We start from the raw sequence: 19,378 nt of genomic DNA on the forward strand, positions 1-19,378 counted from the left end.
GTATCGAATCGATCTCCTTCGGTAGGAGATAACTGACTCCAAGGCCTCAAACTTCTCTCTGTCTCTGCCTCTCCTTTCTTCCCGGCGAGCGGCGGCGAGCGATGGCGGCGAATGGCGTCGGCGAGAAGGGTACGTTCGAGGTGCCGAAGCTGGAGATCAAGTTCACCAAGCTCTTCATCAATGGCCGCTTCGTCGACGCCGTCTCCGGTGCGTTCGCTGCTGCTGCTCCTCCTCACTCCCTTCACTGGCTCCTCCCTCCTTGGCTAGCTAATTTAATTACTAGTACTATTTTCTCTTTAGCTTTTTCCCGCTGAATGCTTTTTCTTTTGTCCTCCTGAATCGTAGCATCAGGAACCATCTCTCACTGCTTTTCTTTCTTTCTTTCTTTTTTTTTTGCTGATATTTTTGCACAGCTATAAATCTCAATAAGCATGATGCGCCGCAATATTATAGATGCAAGTGCAAGCCTCATAGTATCCATATATTGTATATTGAAGTGTTAAAAATGGGCGGGCTTCACATTATGCATGGAAGAAATGATTCACCATGTAAAAAGAATTCAAATTAAAATGGTTGCAGCGACTCTTGAGTTTAATTTTTTAAAAATCGAATTTTAGATCGAGTCGTTTGAGAAGGCAAGTTTACATAAAAGGGCAGGGTAAAAAATACGCTTCTCTATAAATAAATAAAAATATATAAAATAGAAGGGAAGCGAATACAAGAATAGTAGCAGTAGCGTCTGTTGCCGACAAGCAATGCCTGCTCCGAAAAATTTGCTGCCGAAGGGCTCCTTTGAACGCATGAGTTTCGCTGGATTTTCACGGGAATTAGTTCGGCTCCCGTAAAATCCATTAATTCAAAAACCGTCCTTTTCATAGAGGTGGCATAATGTATTAATTACTACTACATATTTAAAATGCATGTTGCATATCGACCTTGCTCCACGAGCGAGATATTCGACGGAGGCATAATATATTATACCTAGCAACTTGCTGTGTACTGGACCATGGGGTAATCTTAGCTAGGACCAAGCCAAATATACAACCAGGACTGTGCCAAGGGTAAAGACAACCTGAGACACGGGCATCTTTGGGATGTTAATCAGAGGTATTAACATTTTCTGATGCTGTTTGTTTATTGTGTGGTTGTGGGAAACAAGGGCCAATCTGCTTACATGTTAGGTGCTTCCAAACATATGTTGTGCCGTCACACTACAGTAGTCAGAAGAGTAGAGATTATGGAAGCATCCTTTTGACCAAGATCTAGTTTTTTTAAACGCAACAAGGTGACCAAACACAGTACATGGGTTTCTACACACATCACAAAAGATCTTGAAAGGATGGGTGCACAACACGTAATCAGCTCAACATCTCCTTTTCATACGGAGATATACTGAATCCGTCTATTTTTTTATTTCTTTGTTCAACGTTTAACCATCCATATTATTTAAAAATTAATAATCGAATGGTTAAATATTGTATCTAAAAACTAAAAAAATAAACTTTTTTAGATGGAGGGAGAGCTTGAAAAACACATATCATGGATCTGAAAGTTGATCATGTACTTACAAAAGACAGAGAACACACTCCATATATATCTACATTGTCATTACGTCTGAAACTGTGTAGTCAAGTCCTCTAATAGAAAACAGAGTGCCATCCATCTCCGTCTGAACTCTCCCAACTCAACTAAGCAAAAGTTGGCAGTACAAATTCTAAGCTGTGACGCTAGTATATAGAATTTTATTTTTAAGATGAAATGGGTTCTTTTCGTGGTTCTGACTGACGTGTGTCTCCAAGTTATAGCTAGTGGCTGTTAGCGGTGAGGAAGTTGGGAGATAGATAGGCACTGCTACTGCTGCAAGAAAATGACATGACGAGATGCATTATGTAAGAGTGCAAGATGTAGCCCATTTCCTAGATGATACTATGGTATGGTTATATGATAGAGGCTGGCATATTATGTACCATGCATCCCTGTCCGGGAGAAAGACATGCATGCTACCGTAGTGGGACACATATGGAACGCAATAATTTGTGCTAATGACACATGGTTTTAGTTAGGTTAAAAGTTAACAGCATATTGTTGAGTCAAAGTATGGAATATACTTTTACCTTAGTTTCTACGGGTAGCACGAACCAAACCTAAATAGTCTCTGCTTTATAACGTAATATTTTCTAAAGGTGCGTAGAACGATCAGTGCATATACGAATGACAAATCCTGTTCGCTGTTGAGTTCGTTGTTAGGTTTTCTAGCGCTGTCAAAGCTTAATTATACTTATACTTTCATAAAGTATCATATCAGTAGGATCGGGATTCTTTCTTTTCTCTCTCTTAGATTAGACCCGGCTTGGCCTTCTAACACTATAATAAGTCCAAATGTGCCAGAGGAGCAATTTGTTGTAATGACTTGCAACGTCGCCTACGAACACGGCATAAACTTGCATTATTGTGGCTAGAGTGCCAAACGGCAATGCATTATTGTGTCCTGATTGGACACAACACTCAACTTACGTGTTGCTTTAATTTGTCTAAACATAAATATCAGGAGTACAGATTAAGTGCACATATATTTGGGATCATATTTATTATATATTTCAGTACTTCGACATTGACCATCCATCCTCCATAATAATAACTCAATTTTTCCTGTTAGTCAAGTAATGATTTGGATATATACAAAAGATTAATAGGATATTTGATCATGACTTTTCACCTGTTAATTTGGGAGAAAAATAGGGCAAACGGAGAAATTCATCATTAATATTGTTACCTTTACGCTGGTTTCTATTGTCAGTACTGTTATGTATTAACTCTCTTTCACATTATAAGATGCTTTAATTATTGCTCCCTTAATTCAATTTAATTTTAATGAATCCGCATGCTTTATTGTCCTATCTAGATATATATAATGATATGTGGATAAATCTAGATAGAGCTAAATCAACTTATAATATGAATCATGGAACCGAGAGAATAAACTGGAAGTGCTTGAAAATACAATACTAGTATTTCTCTTTATCTCGCAAGAGATACGTGTATACAACAGTAATAGGTTCGAATAAGTTCACGTGTTAATCATCACTAAGGAAAAGGTGATGCACGTCTCACTCCCACTTTAATATCTTGTCGATAAGTGAGCCAATTAAACACCTTATTAAATTGACAGACAGTCAAAAGTGGAACTAGACTAAAATTCACCAATCATAATGACAAAACTAGACAAGTGGACGGTGAAAAAAAATAACGCAAACTAATTTGTCATGCTGTGGAAAATCTACTTGGACCTAACATAAATAATCTAAAGCCCACACTACTGATCCATCCAGTTAATATAGAAAAAAAATTACATATATGTAAAAGAAATGAAGAGATAATTTTATCTGATCTTACAAGAAAGCTCTACCTTCTGGATGGTTGTGAATAAGGGAGATCTTATTAGTACCTTGAGATGGTGACAACCTAATTAATTAACCAGATAGCATACAATGTGAAAGGCCAGACCCTTAATTAGTATTTTGTCTGCTGGCTCTCGAGCTTAATTTATATGAGCCACACTAATTATGTCAGAACAAAAAAAACACATTGTATCATTATCTCAAAAGAATAACTTGCATGTCATCACTCATCATAGATCAGACAATCTGATTATGGAAGCAGAATATTGGATGGGTCATTTTCATCGCCAACAGTAATTTGGTTTCTAATTAATTAATTAATTAATTAACTCACAAATCAAATCTTGGAATTCACACAATCACACTGAAGACCGTCCAAAATATTTCTTTTTCAGTGTGTCATGCCGGTGTCTTCTTCGATGATTTTTTTTAGTTATTACAAGCGGATACGACTGATTGATCGTGTCTTAGAAGCAAAATTAATTATTGCAAGTTGCTGATCAGAGATCCAGAGACCTGATAATCTTAGGAGCCAAATGGTAACATGCAAATTTCTAATCTGCTAACTAGTTTTTTCGGAATAGCCATGTGAAAGCTATCGTGCAAGCGTGCAAATAGCACATCTTTTTTTTTTAAAAAAAAATCTACGATAGGTTATTGTCATGTGACGTTTGGTAATCTGTTTTTTTTAGGATTTTCTTCAAAGCTAGTTGTGCTAGTAGCATATGCTTAGACGTCAACGCTTTGGTTTTCCATTGCAACTAGAGTACAAAATTAATTTACTAACAATGGGGTTCTACATATAAATTATTATATATTTTCCGACATCCGTGCTTGTTGCGTGTGCAACTAAGTATATATTTTGTGTAGTTGGACGAATTTTGCACAAGTGTGCATGTGAGAATCTGTGAACATTATTGTCCCTCCTAGCCAAAACCTTCTTCTACAATCTGTTCATGGCTATTGGTACTGTTCTTACTAATTGTGTTTAGAATATTTAAGCTGGTTGCCAAAATATGTACTTTTAGTACTTTTTCCTTTTAAAAATACTCACCAATCCTAAAATATAAGGCATATAAGTACTGTTTTAAATGGCTATCTCAGTACTATTCTTAGTTTAACTATTTAAGCTGGCTGCCAAAATACGTACTGTTAATACATTTTTTAACTTTTAAGAATACCCCCATCCTAAAATATAAAGCATATAAGTGTTTTACACGCTCGGCAAAATATAACTTTGACTATTAACACACTACAAAATTAACATCATATGAACATAGTTTTAAATACAAATATAATCATATGACAAGCATAATATTGAATTTTTATATTGTTCATTTATTAATCAATGTTGCAAAAGATCATGTTTATTTAAAACAATGATATTTTATATTTTGAAACAAAGGGAGTACCATAAATGGTCATATCAATTAATATATATATTTTTAAATTACAATAAGAGGTTATAAATGATCATAACAATTAACAAGTTTTTTTTTTAAGAGTACAGCAATAAGAGGTCATACAAGATCATACCCGTTAACGGATCTTCTCATTCTTTTTACAGGCAAGACATTCGAGACCCATGACCCGCGCACCGGCGAGGTCACCGCCATGATCGCCGAGGGGGACAAGGCCGACATCGACCTCGCCGTGAAGGCCGCCAGGGAGGCCTTCGACCATGGCCCCTGGCCAAGAATGTCCGGCTTTGTAAGTACACCACCCCCTTCTCTCCACCGTATTTACCCGAAACCCGCAACATGTTACTCTAACGGGTTGGATGATGGATCCAACCCGTTAATACTAGGCCCAGTCCATTTGGTATTACTGTACTAATTGGGCCTAACCTAACCCGGTTTATCACTTTCAAATTAAACCTTGTGGTGTTTTTTGAATTTTTGGCGCAACATGTTGCTCTTAACGGGTTTGATCCGAACCGATCCTAAACCCGTTAATACTAGGAGGCCCATCAGCACTAGCACTGTACCTGATTGGGCCTAACCGGACTTGAGACTTTCAAAAATGTTGTGCCGTTTGAAATTTTGGCGCCAAATGACGCTTGTCGGTGTGGCTGTCCATGGCGCGACGCGCGAGCAGGAGAGGGGCCGGATCCTGCACAGGTTCGCCGACCTTGTGGACCAGCACGTGGAGGAGCTGGCGGCGCTGGACACGGTGGACGCCGGCAAGCTGTTCGCCATGGGCAAGCTGCTGGACATCCCCAACGGCGCCAACCTTCTCCGCTACTACGCCGGCGCGGCCGACAAGATCCACGGCGAGACGCTGAAGATGGCGCGGCCGTGCCACGGCTACACGCTCAAGGAGCCCGTCGGCGTCGTCGGCCACATCGTGCCGTGGAACTACCCGACCACCATGTTCTTCTTCAAGGTCAGCCCGGCCCTCGCCGCCGGCTGCACCATGGTCGTCAAGCCTGCCGAGCAGACGCCGCTCTCCGCGCTCTTCTACGCGCACCTCGCCAAGGAGGCCGGCGTCCCCGACGGCGTGCTCAACGTCGTCCCGGGCTTCGGCCCCACCGCCGGCGCCGCCGTCTCCTCCCACATGGACATCGACAAGGTCCGAGATATAGTTTTACTGGCAGCTCTGAATTCTGAAAGGAGGCAGTAGCAGCTGTGGCGCATGACCAGCTTGTGATGGTTTCAGGTGAGCTTCACCGGCTCGACGGAGGTCGGCCGGCTGGTCATGGAGGCGGCGGCCAAGAGCAACCTGAAGCCCGTGTCGCTCGAGCTGGGCGGCAAGTCTCCGGTCATCGTGTTCGACGACGCAGACCTTGACATGGCCGTGAACCTGGTCCACATGGCCACCTACACCAACAAGGTCGATCTCATCAGAAACTATCAAGCACAAGCACAAATGTATTGTCAAAATCTTATCATCTTTCCACAACAACTCTGCCATATTGCAGGGCGAGATCTGCGTCGCAGGGTCGCGCATCTATGTGCAGGAAGGGATCTACGACGCGTTCGTGAAGAAGGCGACCGAGAAGGCCAAGAAATCGGTTGTCGGGGATCCGTTCAACCCGCATGTCCACCAAGGCCCTCAGGTATATACATACTAGAAGAGTGACCATGCTCTCATCTTTCAACTATGTACACAAAATTCAGAGAAACAAGATGTTCAGAAAGCTGTGATAACCAATTCCGCGCAATCGCAACGAAGGTTGACAAGGAGCAATACGAGAAGATCCTCAAGTACATCGACATCGGTAAGCGCGAAGGCGCGACATTGGTCACCGGAGGGAAGCCCTGCAGCGACAAGGGGTACTACATCGAGCCCACCATCTTCACCGACGTCAAGGCATGACCAACAACAGTTTTAGCATTTTCGCTTGGTCACCATTACTTAGGTGGTGTTTAGATTTTGAGAAAATTTTTGGGAGAAGTGTCACGTCAAATGTTTGACCGTATGTCGGAAGGGGTTTTTGGACACGAATGAAAAAACGGATTTCACGGCTAGCCTGGAAACCGTGAGACGAATCTTTTGAGCCTAATTAATCCATCATTAGCACATGTTGGTTACTGTAGCACTTATGGCTAATCATGGACTAATTAGGCTCAAAAGATTCGTCTCAAGATTTCTTTCATAACTGTACAATTAATTTTTTGGTTCATCTATGTTTAATGCTTTATTTAGGTGTCCAAAAATCCGATATGATGTTTTTGGAGAAAAAATTTAGGAACTAAACAAGGCCTTAGGCTATGATCAAAGAGAAGAAAACAAACATGACCAATTGTGCCAAAAATAATTGATCATTTTGCGCATGCAGGAAGAAATGTCGATCGCCCAAGAGGAGATCTTCGGACCGGTGATGGCTCTCATGAAATTCAAGTAGCCTTCTCTTTTCTGAACATACTCAACCTGAACATTATAAACTGACACGAACATATAACTGAAAGTCTGAATTTTTAGGACGGTTGAGGAGGCGATCCAGAAGGCGAACAGCACCCGGTATGGCCTGGCTGCCGGCATAGTGACCAAGAACATCGACGTCGCGAACACGGTGTCGCGGTCGATCCGAGCAGGCGCGATCTGGATCAACTGCTACTTCGGCTTCGACTCCGACGTGCCGTTCGGGGGATGCAAGATGAGCGGGTTCGGCAAGGACATGGGCATGGACGCCCTGGAGAAGTACCTTCACACCAAGGCAGTGGTCACTCCCCTCTACAACACCCCCTGGCTATGATCTGATTTCTGATGACAAACAATGAACAGCACAGGAAAGAAAATATGATCTGATTCTTGATGATCTGATGAACACAGCACAGAAAATTACACGTGACATTGTTTCTATACAGCTGAAAGTTTGGGTTATATGTGCTTAATTAATTGCTTGTATCAGTTTGTCACTGCCCTTCTTTTGGAATAAAGACATGTATATTTCAGTTGAATTCTCGGTGTGTTTCTCTGATTTTGACGTAAACTTATGAGAAAAGATTAATTACAGCATACTGATTGACACCGACACATTGACATGTTTGTTTTGATTTTTTTCTATTAATCGCCACAAATGTGAATTATTGACACATCTGTTTATAAAATCGCATGGACCTCGTTGACAAATAGTAAGGAATTGATCGTTCATATGCAATTTGCTAGACACAAGCTACTGGCTAGTAGTTAGCTAGTCAGGATTATGATACTACTCAAGAAGTCGGTTGCAAATTGGAATAAGATATCCAAATTTCATTTAAGAATTGGAATATGCTTTGCATCCCAAAAGGCTGCTTGCTGATCGTGGCTGGTTGACAGAATACCACCCTTGGATCAACTGTCAACGATACAGTGGTTCAGAGATCCGTCATTTTCCAATTAAGAGTCTGCTGGAAGTGGGACTAACAAAAGTTGAGATTGGCATAGATATTCTTCAGTCACGACTAGATGTTATTTTGGACAATAACATGACAACTTTAACTTTTTACTCCGGTCAATGAAACATTTCGTTTGGACATTGAAAATATTTATAAAAACATGACAAACACATGATACTATGAAAATATTTTTCGAAACAAATCTACGTATATGAATTTCATGCATCCGGTGTTTAAAATTTAGAATTTTGATTTAAGATATATTCAAATCGACATGCGTTATTAGTTACCTGTGGGAGTACTGAACTACTGATTCCTGTTGTAAAGTATTTTATAAAACCCATTTAAATTATCATTTTTTATAAAAGTATGTTTTGAGACAAAGCCGCTCGCATGATTCTCATTTATTGAATCTACATATCTATTAAAGATAAATTGATAGTCTACCTTTTAAAAGTATGATTAGAATTTGCTTACCCAGAAAATAACTAGTATTTGTGATGGGAGAGTACTTCTAAACTCTAATCAAAGTGATTAGTACTATCAGATGCTGAGATAATGCCGTGCTCAGGTAAGCTAATTGTAATTATGCCCCCAAGTCAACCTCTGATTACGCGTTAGTTTAGACGAAACAAGGGGCAGGAGTAGCTAGCTCTCATGATGATCTCCACAACAAATCGCGTAACCCGTACACATGGCATTGCTTAAACGCAACTAGCTTTCGATCAGTTATAGACTACATAAATTACTTAATTTGTTGCCAGCTCCTCCAAGAACTATGAATATTAATCAATTGTAGGGCTTTCCATCAAGCAACTGCTGTTTGGATTATGGATCGCTAATTTAAATTAGTCAAAGAATTTAAGACCATCTTATTGAGCGGTACGTGACGATCTGACGATTGCAAGCCGATCGATGTCCCGGGAAATTATTCCGTGACAAGACGGTTGAGCGAGAATGCCAGATGCTGCCCTTGACTTGCAGTTGTTTTATGAAATCTGTTCGAAAACATAAACAATTTTAACTTTTATATAATAGACTAAGGATAAAAGAAAAAGACTACGTTGTTCCTCAATAGATGAGGGGTGTTTGGAGTGTAGTTGGATGGTTGGATGTAAAAAAATAGGTGAAAAATATATAAGATTATTACTACTCTAAAATTGTTTATATTTTGATATATGAACATTAGAAATGTTTATATTTTAGGACAGAGAGTAAGTAACATGTTAATCAACTTTTTTAGAGAATCTTAAGTAGCATTTGAGGTGCTTCACAAATTAAACAACAATACCGTAGTCATTATTTCTCATTTTTTTTATTGATAGTTACAGGGTGATAAGTGAAATTCCCTTGTTTAAACTTTAAATATTGATGAATGATGGGTTCATTACCGGTGTTCCCATGGTATTCTCCACATAATTAAAACAAATGGTTATTACGCCAAGTAGACAAGGGGACAATAGCCTAGCATCCACCATATGCTTGAATATTGATGTCAAAATATATGGTGCATCCAACAGGTTTCATCTTGTATCAAGCTTTGTCTGTTGGTTGCACTTACCTTTCTGTAATGGATGACCTTTCTTCCAAGGGTTCAAATTGTTGTGCTCCTTCCAATTCTTCTTATAAGCACAAACTTTTCTGTAAGATATCTTTTGACATGTCGGAATTGAAAAATGTCATGAAACCAACTAAAAGGTCCGTGTGCCTGCCACGAAAGTTCCTAGCTGGGAAAAGTTTGCTACGTAGGTGGGTGAAAGTTTCTGATTGTAATGTTTCTCTAGTCAATTGGAATTTTCAAGTTGGAAGTTTACTTTTTTCTATTGCTACGAGATTTTTTCTTGAGATATCAATATTTTTACAGGAATGCAACCAAAACAGTCAAACATCTTTTTAAAAACATCTTACATTATAAAACAGAGAGGTAGCATACCTACGTCCCCTTTACATAGTACTTTTGAATCAAAAGAGTAGGATAGTACTCTTTTTAAAAACAAACAACGTAAAAGTCATCATAACTCTTTTTTGTATTTGTGCTCAGCCTACAATGTTATAAGTTAGGTCCATCATAATCCATTTCTCCTTTCTCTCTTGTTATCCCGGTACTCCCTTCGATTTTTTTATGCCATTGACTTTTTGATTTATGTTTGACATTTCGTTTTATTCAAAAATTTTATCCAAATATACAAAATTATAAATCATACTTAAAGTTATTTTAGTAATAAATTAAATCGTAATACAATAATCAATAATTATATAACTTTTTTGAATAAGATGAGGGTCAAACGTAGATTAAAAAATCAACGACATCAAATAAAAATAGAGGGAGTAATTTTGTAGATTTCAATTGCAAATCATTCAGCTTCCTCTTAATACTAGTATAATAACTTAGGTTAATAAAATGAATCACTTAATAAGTTTATTTTAGAGTGTGGAACTAAACCTGAACTTTAAGAGATACTTTGTATATCAGATCCTTTGTTGGTTCCAAAATAAGTGTCCCTTTTGGATTGTTCACATAGAGCACTCACATCTTTTCGCTTCTGCTTACGCTTGCAAAACAATTTAAATTTTTAACCTTAAATTTGAAGCTAATTTTGATTTTTTTTTTGCCAAAATTTATTTTTCAGCATTGACCTTTAGATCGTTAAGAATACATATAAGTTTTATTCATAAATTATTTTTTATTTACAAATATGCCGTTTGGTGTTTTTCCATAAAAACCCAAACAATCACCCTCTCCTTGCTAAATTAGGTTTGTTGGTACCGAGAGGTTCGTCGGCGGTAAGATAAAAGAGAAAGTTATAAGTAGAAATCTAAAATGGCACTTATTCTCAGATAAAAATTAGACTAAAATAGACACATCATTTTAAGACAGGTGGGAACTGAAGTACAATATTGCTTTAAAAAACTTCGATCTAGCTCCACGCAATTTGCGTAGGAAAATCTGGTTAGTTGTTTTTAATACTAACTAAATCGATCGAAGATCAGAGGGTAGATGATAGAAGAATGATGTTTCTAGAAGAAGGTATGTATGACACGTGCAAACAGCATATAAACATATATATGAAGCAGAAGAAGCCACGTCGATCGATGAGAGAAAGTCTGGATCAACTCTCCAGTCCAGTGTGCATCAATAATTCAATATGCAAGTATAGTAGTACTGGACCTATACGCACAAAACCATCACATACTATACGTATATATATACACACACAATATATATATATATATATATATATATATAGCATGCAGCCGGCGGCACAGGAATTAAGGTGAGGCCGTTGACCCGTAGTTAATTAATCTGCACATGGAAGCAGCGATAGAAAATACAGAGATGTGCTGCCATGAATTCTTGAGGGAGTTCCTATCTAACAAAGAAAAGTATATATATATGTATATTCAAAAAGTCGCAACATCGCTCTCTTCGTCACTATGTATGCAAGCTTAGGCTATGCGTTGGAAATATTAATTAGCCGACAACTGATAAACAACAAAAGTAAGATGTGGCTATTGTTTCATATTATAAGATGATTTGAGTTTGTCTTTGAATAAAAATGCTTTTCAAAATATTTTTCTACCGTGTTTTTATAGAGAAACGTGGCAATATCCATATCACCAAATTAATTTTATTAAATTATCATTACATTTGTTTCTAGTTGAACATGTCACTATTTGCACCGGCGAAGCTGCATATACCAAGGGGTTCCAGGAACCCCCTTCGAAAAATTTTTTAACTAAAGTTTATGAATTTTTACCATATATTCATTTCTCTGATCTAAATTTAGATACTCGTAGCACCCTCTCTATTTCGCTCTAGCTTCGTCCCTGGCTATTTGGTTAATCCAAAGAGTTCTGATCTAATTTACCGTAGATCTAAAATATTTTACAATACGAAACTGACCGACGCTGCTCACGAAAGGGAGTACATGAAAAGGAGGTCATGCATAGGATGTGACACCAACAGATAGCAACAGCCATGAGAGATATCAAACGGGGATCACGGAAGAGTTGGGCCAAAATCCAGCCAACGAAGCAGCAAGCAAGTGGTTGTCCTAGGTACTCCCTGCGCCGGGACAGTTAACATGCGTAGTCTGGGTCGTCGTCGTCGTCGTCGTCGTCGTCTATATAAAGATCAAGCTAGCTAGCCGGCCGGGTGTCCAGGATCGAGAGACGCATGCACTGACGCTTCTGTTCTGTCCTCTCCTTGTGTCGATCGATCGAGAGGAAGACGACGACCGAAGGAGCTGGGCGAGGCGAGGAAGAAGAACAGTAGTGGGAGATCGACCACGACGTCGTCGTCCATGGGAAGCACCGGCGACTGCGGTAATGGAGCGGCGGTGGCCGGCGGCGGCTTGGTGGTGCCGGAGATCAAGTTCACCAAGCTCTTCATCAACGGCGAGTTCGTCGACGCCGCCTCCGGTACGTATCCTGTTTGATTAACTCGATTCATTAGCTTGATTAATTATTTCTTCAAGGATATAGATACACGTCTCATCGTTTTCGCTTTCGTCTTTGATTATAGTTTCATCCTCTTTGATTGCAATTTGATCCTGAATTCCTGATGCCTTTAAGTTTCTAGCTATATGAGACGCGAGAGAAATTTTACGGTTTTGAAAAAGTTCGAATTTAATGATAAAAAGCCTGTATTGAAAAACGTAGAATTAATCGTTTGTCTAATTAACATACGTGCGAAAACTATTTAAGCTCTTGGGTACTCCTGCCATCACTAATTTCTAAAGTGGGGTTTTTTATCGTTCTTATTGAGATAGCAAAAATTTTAGTATAAAATTTATATACCTCATCGAAAATACTAAATTTTTACACTGAAAAATATGATATATTTATGTATTTTTTAAGGGTATTAAAAAAAACTCACCTAAAATACGTACGGTAAGTAATTACGAACAATATCTGTAACCATATTCTACAATTATATATACCGTCGACGTCGCTGTCGTCAGTCAACTGAAAATCTCTCAGGGAGAACTGAAAATTCCTCTCAGGAAAACTAACATTGATCATGGAATATGTGACGATGATGCTTAAGCTGTTGATTAATAATCGAACTAACTAATTTGTTGGAATTAATTCCGCTCAATTTCTTGCATGAAAAGGAACATATAAATATGTTGGTGCGTATTAACGTACAACTACGTGTTAATTGATAGTATGAGCGCGTTTTCGTTTGTTTTGATAATTGCTGCCAGTAGCTATACTCTTTCTTGCAGTCTCCGTCAAAACGTTAAACGATCGTGTTCACATATAAATGAAACCCATATACTGACAGTGCACGTCCCATTCCTACGAGTACGTACTAGGTAGGGCAGTCATTTTTGTTTTTTATGACTAAAGATTATCTGATTTTTTAATAGCTACTTAATATGATAAAATATGAAATTAGCTAATAAAAAATTGAAAATCTATAAATTTATATATATATATATATTAAAAAATACTTTAAAAAACATATATACGCATAAAAAGCTAGGAAATAATCTAGCTACAGGAACACACGTAGCCGTAGGCATCATGCTCTTGGTTTATCACATCAATTAAGGCTACATTTCAATGTTTTCCTTCTGTTCGTTTGCATCATTCATGACCGAGAAGTAATTAACTGAAACAAAAATGAAACAATTTAAGGTATACTTTCATGCACGAGTCATGGACGTGTGACATTAGGAAATTATGGACATAATGTTGACTCTTAGGCTATGTTACAGCTGAGAATTTCTCCCCGTACAGGCAAAAAGATTTGTCTTATTAGCGTGTGATTAATTAATAGATATGAGCTAAAATACACTTAGAGAAAATAAACCACAACCATTAATTTTAGGTCAACTTTTCTATAGATTTTTTTGTGCAAAAAGCATGTTAATTGGCTGTTCTAAAAATATGTAAACAAGAATACGAGAGTACAAAGAGGTAGGAACAAGTACAAACGAACGCACTCCAAGACATGCTTGCATCCGTAGAAACAGGAGGCCAGCAGAGATCGAGAAGCCAAGTCAAAACGGTTGTTCTCGTGCTGATCTTGTAGCTATACCTATGTAGATAGATAGATATAAGAATGTACTCCCTCCTTTCCTAAACTTTTGACGTCATTAATTTTTTTATACACATTTGATTATTTATCTTATTAAAAAAATTAGACAATTATTAATTATTTTTATATCATTTTATTTATTATTAAATATACTTTTATGTATATATAACTTTACATATTTGATAAAAAGTTCTGAATAAGACGAATCAAACGTTTATAAAAAAGTTTAACAGCATTAAATATTTAGTGATAGAGATAGTATATGTTTATTTCATTTATAGCTATCACTAGCAGCCAGCACATAGCAAGCTACAAGTAGCTAATTAAGTACGACATGGAGCACCATGAAGTCAAAGCGGCCAAACGTGCCATCGTGCTTCGTGCAACACGATGGCAAAGGCGATTTCTCAATATATTTTTCACCTTATCTTTTCATTTATTTTTTATGCTTATTAGTTAAAATTTAAATTTTAACCTTAAATTTAAAGTTGTTTTTAGGATTTTTTTATCGTGGTTCATTTTTCAGCCTTTGCTTTTAGATCATTACGACTACATATAATAAAGGTTTTATTTATAATATTTTCATGTAAATATATCATTTGGACCATAACCACCTTTGTTTATAGGGAGAAGGATTTTATCTGCGAGAAAAATATATATCCAACATTTGGTCTCTCCTTATGAAAAAAAAACATCCTAAGAAACAGGGAAGTGAGTCAACTTGTGCTGCTAGACGTAGACGTGACGTCGTGGTGAGTGGTAACTTGTTTGACTTGTCACAAATATCTTCCATTCTCGGGGAAGATTCCCTGTATAATCGGAAAATTATTTCTCTTATAATTTTATTATTAAAAGAGAAAGCTAAATAATTTATCTGTAAATAAAAATAATTTGTGGGTAAAAATTTATATGCATGTCTATACTAATTCAAAAACAAGTGTCGTAAAATAACTCACAATAAAAAACCATAAAACCAATACCAAAATTAAGTTTTAAATTTTAGTTTATTGGCAGCTGCAGTAGCTAACGATGGGAGCCTATGGATGAACAAATATAACTTGCTGTATACTGCTAGATCTATTATTCTCCGATAATCACCAATAAAGACCATAGTAAAAGCAGGCATCATGTTCTTCTATGGGCTTCATCATGTAGGATATTCTTGTTGTACACTTCATTTCTAGTTTTACCCCTTGTTCGATAAACTCTACTACTGACATTAACTATTAGATGTACTGCGTTTGAACCATGCTAAACAGTGGAATTCTTTTTTATTCTCACGCTTCCAAATGACTAAACGTTATTTTTGTGTGAAAAATTTCTATATAGAAACTAATTATCTTATATGTGTAAAGTAGATTTTTAATTGTGCAGTAGCTAATTTTGTTGTTCGTAGCATTGAAAAGCTACCAAAAAATGTTCCATCTTCCCTCTTCAACTGGGGAAGAACATAGAATCTGATTTTTTGGATGAAAGCAATGGACGGTTGTTTGTCAGTTTTGACCCTCGCTATTCCACTAACAGGATTGACCAAGAATTGAAGCTCCTCTTGGTACATAACTTTGAAAGTTAATGTGATGTACTTCTTTCCCCCTTCGAATTTTTCTTTTTTCTTCTTTTTATTGGCCATTGCACCGATCAATGTTGACAAGTAAATGGAGTAGTAGCATTGTAATGTCTCAAAATTAGTGATCACAATAATGTTCTCTATAAAGCCAGTCTCAATGCATGTTTCATGAGGGTGTCATGCACATTAAATAAGGTGCCACATCAGCAAAATTGCTGACTTGACAGGGTCATTAAATGAGAGAGTTTCATGAGATGAGAGAGGAGTTTCATCCCCATAAAACTCATCTGGCTCGGTTAACTAGTTTACAGTCTTGGTAACTATGCCATGAAACTATATATTGAGATTGGCCTAAAATATTTGATCTTTTAAACTTCTCTTGAAATATGTGGATGTTTCACCCTCAAGAAAAAAAAATGGAGTCATACCTTTTCAACTACAAATAAGAAATAGTTCTAGAGGAAAGAATGATGATGGTACAGAGAGGTACATTCAAAGGCACGGAGGGATATTTCAACATCGCCCAAGTACCACACAAAAAACTCAAATCATTAATTTTGCTAGCTCCTAGAATCATGTCCCAAAAAAAATGGATGAATGTAACAATATATTTGAATTTGATTTTCGTAGGCAAGACATTCGAGACAAGGGACCCACGGACAGGCGATGTCCTAGCCCACATTGCAGAGGCTGACAAGGCTGATGTGGACCTCGCGGTCAAGGCCGCAAGAGAGGCCTTCGAGCATGGAAAGTGGCCCCGCATGTCAGGCTATGTACGTGTTTCCATTCCACTGCACAAATTTTCGAACCAAAAGTTACAATTTGGTCCGGTGTACAGTTCACTGTAGCTCGTCCGACAAAACCCACGATAATAGTGTTGTCGGAATGCAGGAGAGGAGTAGGGTGATGAACAAGCTGGCCGACCTGGTGGAGGAGCACGCCGACGAGCTGGCGGCGCTGGACGGCGCCGACGCCGGGAAGCTGCTGACGCTGGGCAAGATCATCGACATGCCCGCCGCGGCGCAGATGCTACGGTACTATGCCGGCGCGGCCGACAAGATCCACGGCGAGGCCCTGCGCGTGGCCGGCAAGTACCAGGGGTACACCCTCAAGGAGCCCATCGGCGTCGTCGGCGTCATCATCCCCTGGAACTTCCCCACCATGATGTTCTTCCTCAAGGTCAGCCCCGCCCTCGCCGCAGGCTGCACCGTCGTCGTCAAGCCCGCCGAGCAGACGCCCCTCTCCGCTCTCTACTACGCTCACCTCGCCAAGCTGGTAATGTCCAAACCAAAATCTACCATTGCGTTGCACTTGCATTGCACACTGCCATCGTCTTCTTTCTTCTTGCTCTTGAGTAGATTTTGTAGAATCTGGATGACAAGTTCAGTACACATTTCAATGCCATGACGCAGGCCGGAGTTCCAGATGGAGTGATCAACGTCGTCCCGGGATTCGGGCCGACCGCCGGCGCGGCCATCTCCTCCCACATGGACGTCGACAGTGTGAGCAATCCGATCACCACTCGGCACTGTAGCATTTCTGTTTTTGTCGGAATGAGTTTCTGACCAATTAAAATTCTGCTACACATGTCAGGTTGCTTTCACTGGCTCTGCCGAAATTGGCCGTACCATCATGGAGTCAGCCGCACGGAGCAACCTGAAGAATGTGTCTCTTGAGCTCGGTGGCAAGTCCCCGATGATAGTGTTCGACGACGCCGATGTCGACATGGCTGTTACTCTGTCAACTCTTGCAGTTTTCTTCAACAAGGTAAATGCAGCCGGACCAGGTTTCAGAAATGTCAGGTTGGAGGATGTGGTTCAGAGTACCAAATTGACCGTGTTCTGGGTCTCTGAAATTTTCAGGGAGAGATTTGTGTGGCCGGTTCTCGCGTCTATGTTCAAGAAGGGATCTATGATGAGTTTGTGAAGAAGGCCGTGGAGGTTGCCAGGAACTGGAAAGTTGGAGACCCTTTTGATGCTACCACCAATATGGGTCCCCAGGTATATTACCCTACTTGTATTTTCATCAGAAACACTTTCTACTAAAATACAAGAAAAGGAATTAAAAAAAACACTGAGAATGACAGAGTGGAAAATAGCATCAGAATTACATGGACGTTTTTATTTCAATTATTAGGTTGACAAGGTGCAATTTGAGAGGGTTCTCAAGTACATTGAGATCGGCAAGAGAGAGGGAGCAACTCTCCTCACAGGAGGCAAGCCCACTGGTGACAAAGGGTACTACATTGAGCCTACAATATTTGTTGATGTCAAGGTAATCACATTACACCTGAAAATTCATTGACCCTGCAATACAACCACAGTTAAGACAGAGAAGGCACTGATTAACATATTGTCCACACATGTGGGTTAATTCTCCAGGAGGACATGACGATTGCCCAAGAAGAGATCTTTGGCCCCGTGATGTCCCTCATGAAGTTCAAGTCAGTCAAAATTTCACACAACATCACGTCGATCTCATCCAAAAAAACATTCTGAAATTATTAACTGAACAAACAAAATTTTCTGTGGTGTGCAGGACGGTTGAGGAGGCGATAGAGAGGGCGAACTGCACCAAGTACGGGCTGGCGGCGGGCGTCGTGACCAAGAACCTGGACATCGCCAACAGGGTGTCGAGGTCGGTGCGCGCGGGCACCGTGTGGGTGAACTGCTACTTCGCCTTCGACCCCGACGCGCCGTTCGGCGGCTACAAGATGAGCGGCTTCGGCCGCGACCAGGGGTTGGTCGCCATTGACAAGTACCTGCAGGTCAAGAGCGTCATCACCGCCGTCCCCGACTCGCCCTGGTATTAGGGCTAGGTGCATGGCAACCTCTGCTTCAGTTTCAGAGCTTCCTTGCTGGCCTTTGCTTCGATCGATCGTCTGCCTGCACCTGCAGTAGTTAGTAGTGTGGTGTTTGGGGTGTTTGTTTCCTTTCGATCTGCTCTGCTTCCTGATGTGGTTTGTGTTGGATGGAGGTGAGATGTGATGTGATGGTGCAGGTGTTCTTCTGGTCCTTGTCTGAAATGGTTGATCAGAGTGGATGTGTACAACTCGTGTTCCATCGTTTGAAATAGTAGGAAAAAAAATGTTCTTTGCTGAAGATTGGATTCAAACGAGTGTTGCTATGCTGTGCCCTCGACAAACACGTTTTAACCGTATGACTAGAATGGATTCAGTCATATCTCAAAAGCACAGTCGAATGTCCCCCGCGAGGACCTTGAGAAATCCAGGAAGAAACCCACCTTGACAAAACCAAAAAAAAAAAGAGATTTGTTCCGGTCCAAAAGAAAAATACCTCAAGTACCGGTATCTTGAGGTACCAAATCGTTTCTCACCATTGGATCTAGCTGAATAGGATGTGCACTATTAGATCCAACGATCAGAAACGATTTGGTACCACGAGGTACTGATATCTCCATGTACATTTTTGTTGGACTGAAGCAAATCTCCCAAAAAAACACCACCCGTTTTCCTCGCACGTAGTGCATTGCATTCACGAGAAAAAACAGAATAAATAAGAATGTTTTATTTTCTACTCAA

At 39.4% G+C, this 19,378-nt stretch overlaps 2 protein-coding genes across 3 annotated transcripts; both read left to right on the forward strand.

The window, feature by feature from the left end:
* Positions 1-7,895, forward strand: LOC102721779 (aldehyde dehydrogenase family 2 member C4-like). Its single transcript, XM_006644265.3, has 8 exons — positions 1-207; positions 4,966-5,108; positions 5,496-5,969; positions 6,057-6,230; positions 6,319-6,456; positions 6,573-6,710; positions 7,180-7,241; positions 7,323-7,895. The coding sequence occupies exons 1-8, from the start codon at positions 102-104 to the stop codon at positions 7,594-7,596; spliced, it is 1,509 nt and encodes a 502-aa protein (XP_006644328.1). The 5' UTR covers positions 1-101; the 3' UTR covers positions 7,597-7,895.
* Positions 7,896-12,262: 4,367 nt separating this feature from the next.
* LOC102722059 (aldehyde dehydrogenase family 2 member C4-like) lies at positions 12,263-18,938 on the forward strand. 2 transcript variants are annotated; one of them, XM_006644266.3, is made up of 9 exons: positions 12,263-12,643; positions 16,468-16,610; positions 16,729-17,112; positions 17,250-17,339; positions 17,431-17,604; positions 17,700-17,837; positions 17,974-18,111; positions 18,219-18,280; positions 18,376-18,938. In XM_006644266.3, the coding sequence occupies exons 1-9, from the start codon at positions 12,526-12,528 to the stop codon at positions 18,647-18,649; spliced, it is 1,521 nt and encodes a 506-aa protein (XP_006644329.1). In that variant the 5' UTR covers positions 12,263-12,525; the 3' UTR covers positions 18,650-18,938. The 2 variants fall into 2 exon arrangements, with proteins under 2 accessions (XP_006644329.1, XP_040385927.1); XM_040529993.1 differs by lacking the exon at positions 12,263-12,643 and adding an exon at positions 16,202-16,364.
* Positions 18,939-19,378: the final 440 nt, after the last annotated feature.

This window comes from Oryza brachyantha, chromosome 1 (genome assembly GCF_000231095.2).
Source record: "Oryza brachyantha chromosome 1, ObraRS2, whole genome shotgun sequence".
Classification (NCBI taxonomy): Eukaryota; Viridiplantae; Streptophyta; class Magnoliopsida; order Poales; family Poaceae; genus Oryza; species Oryza brachyantha.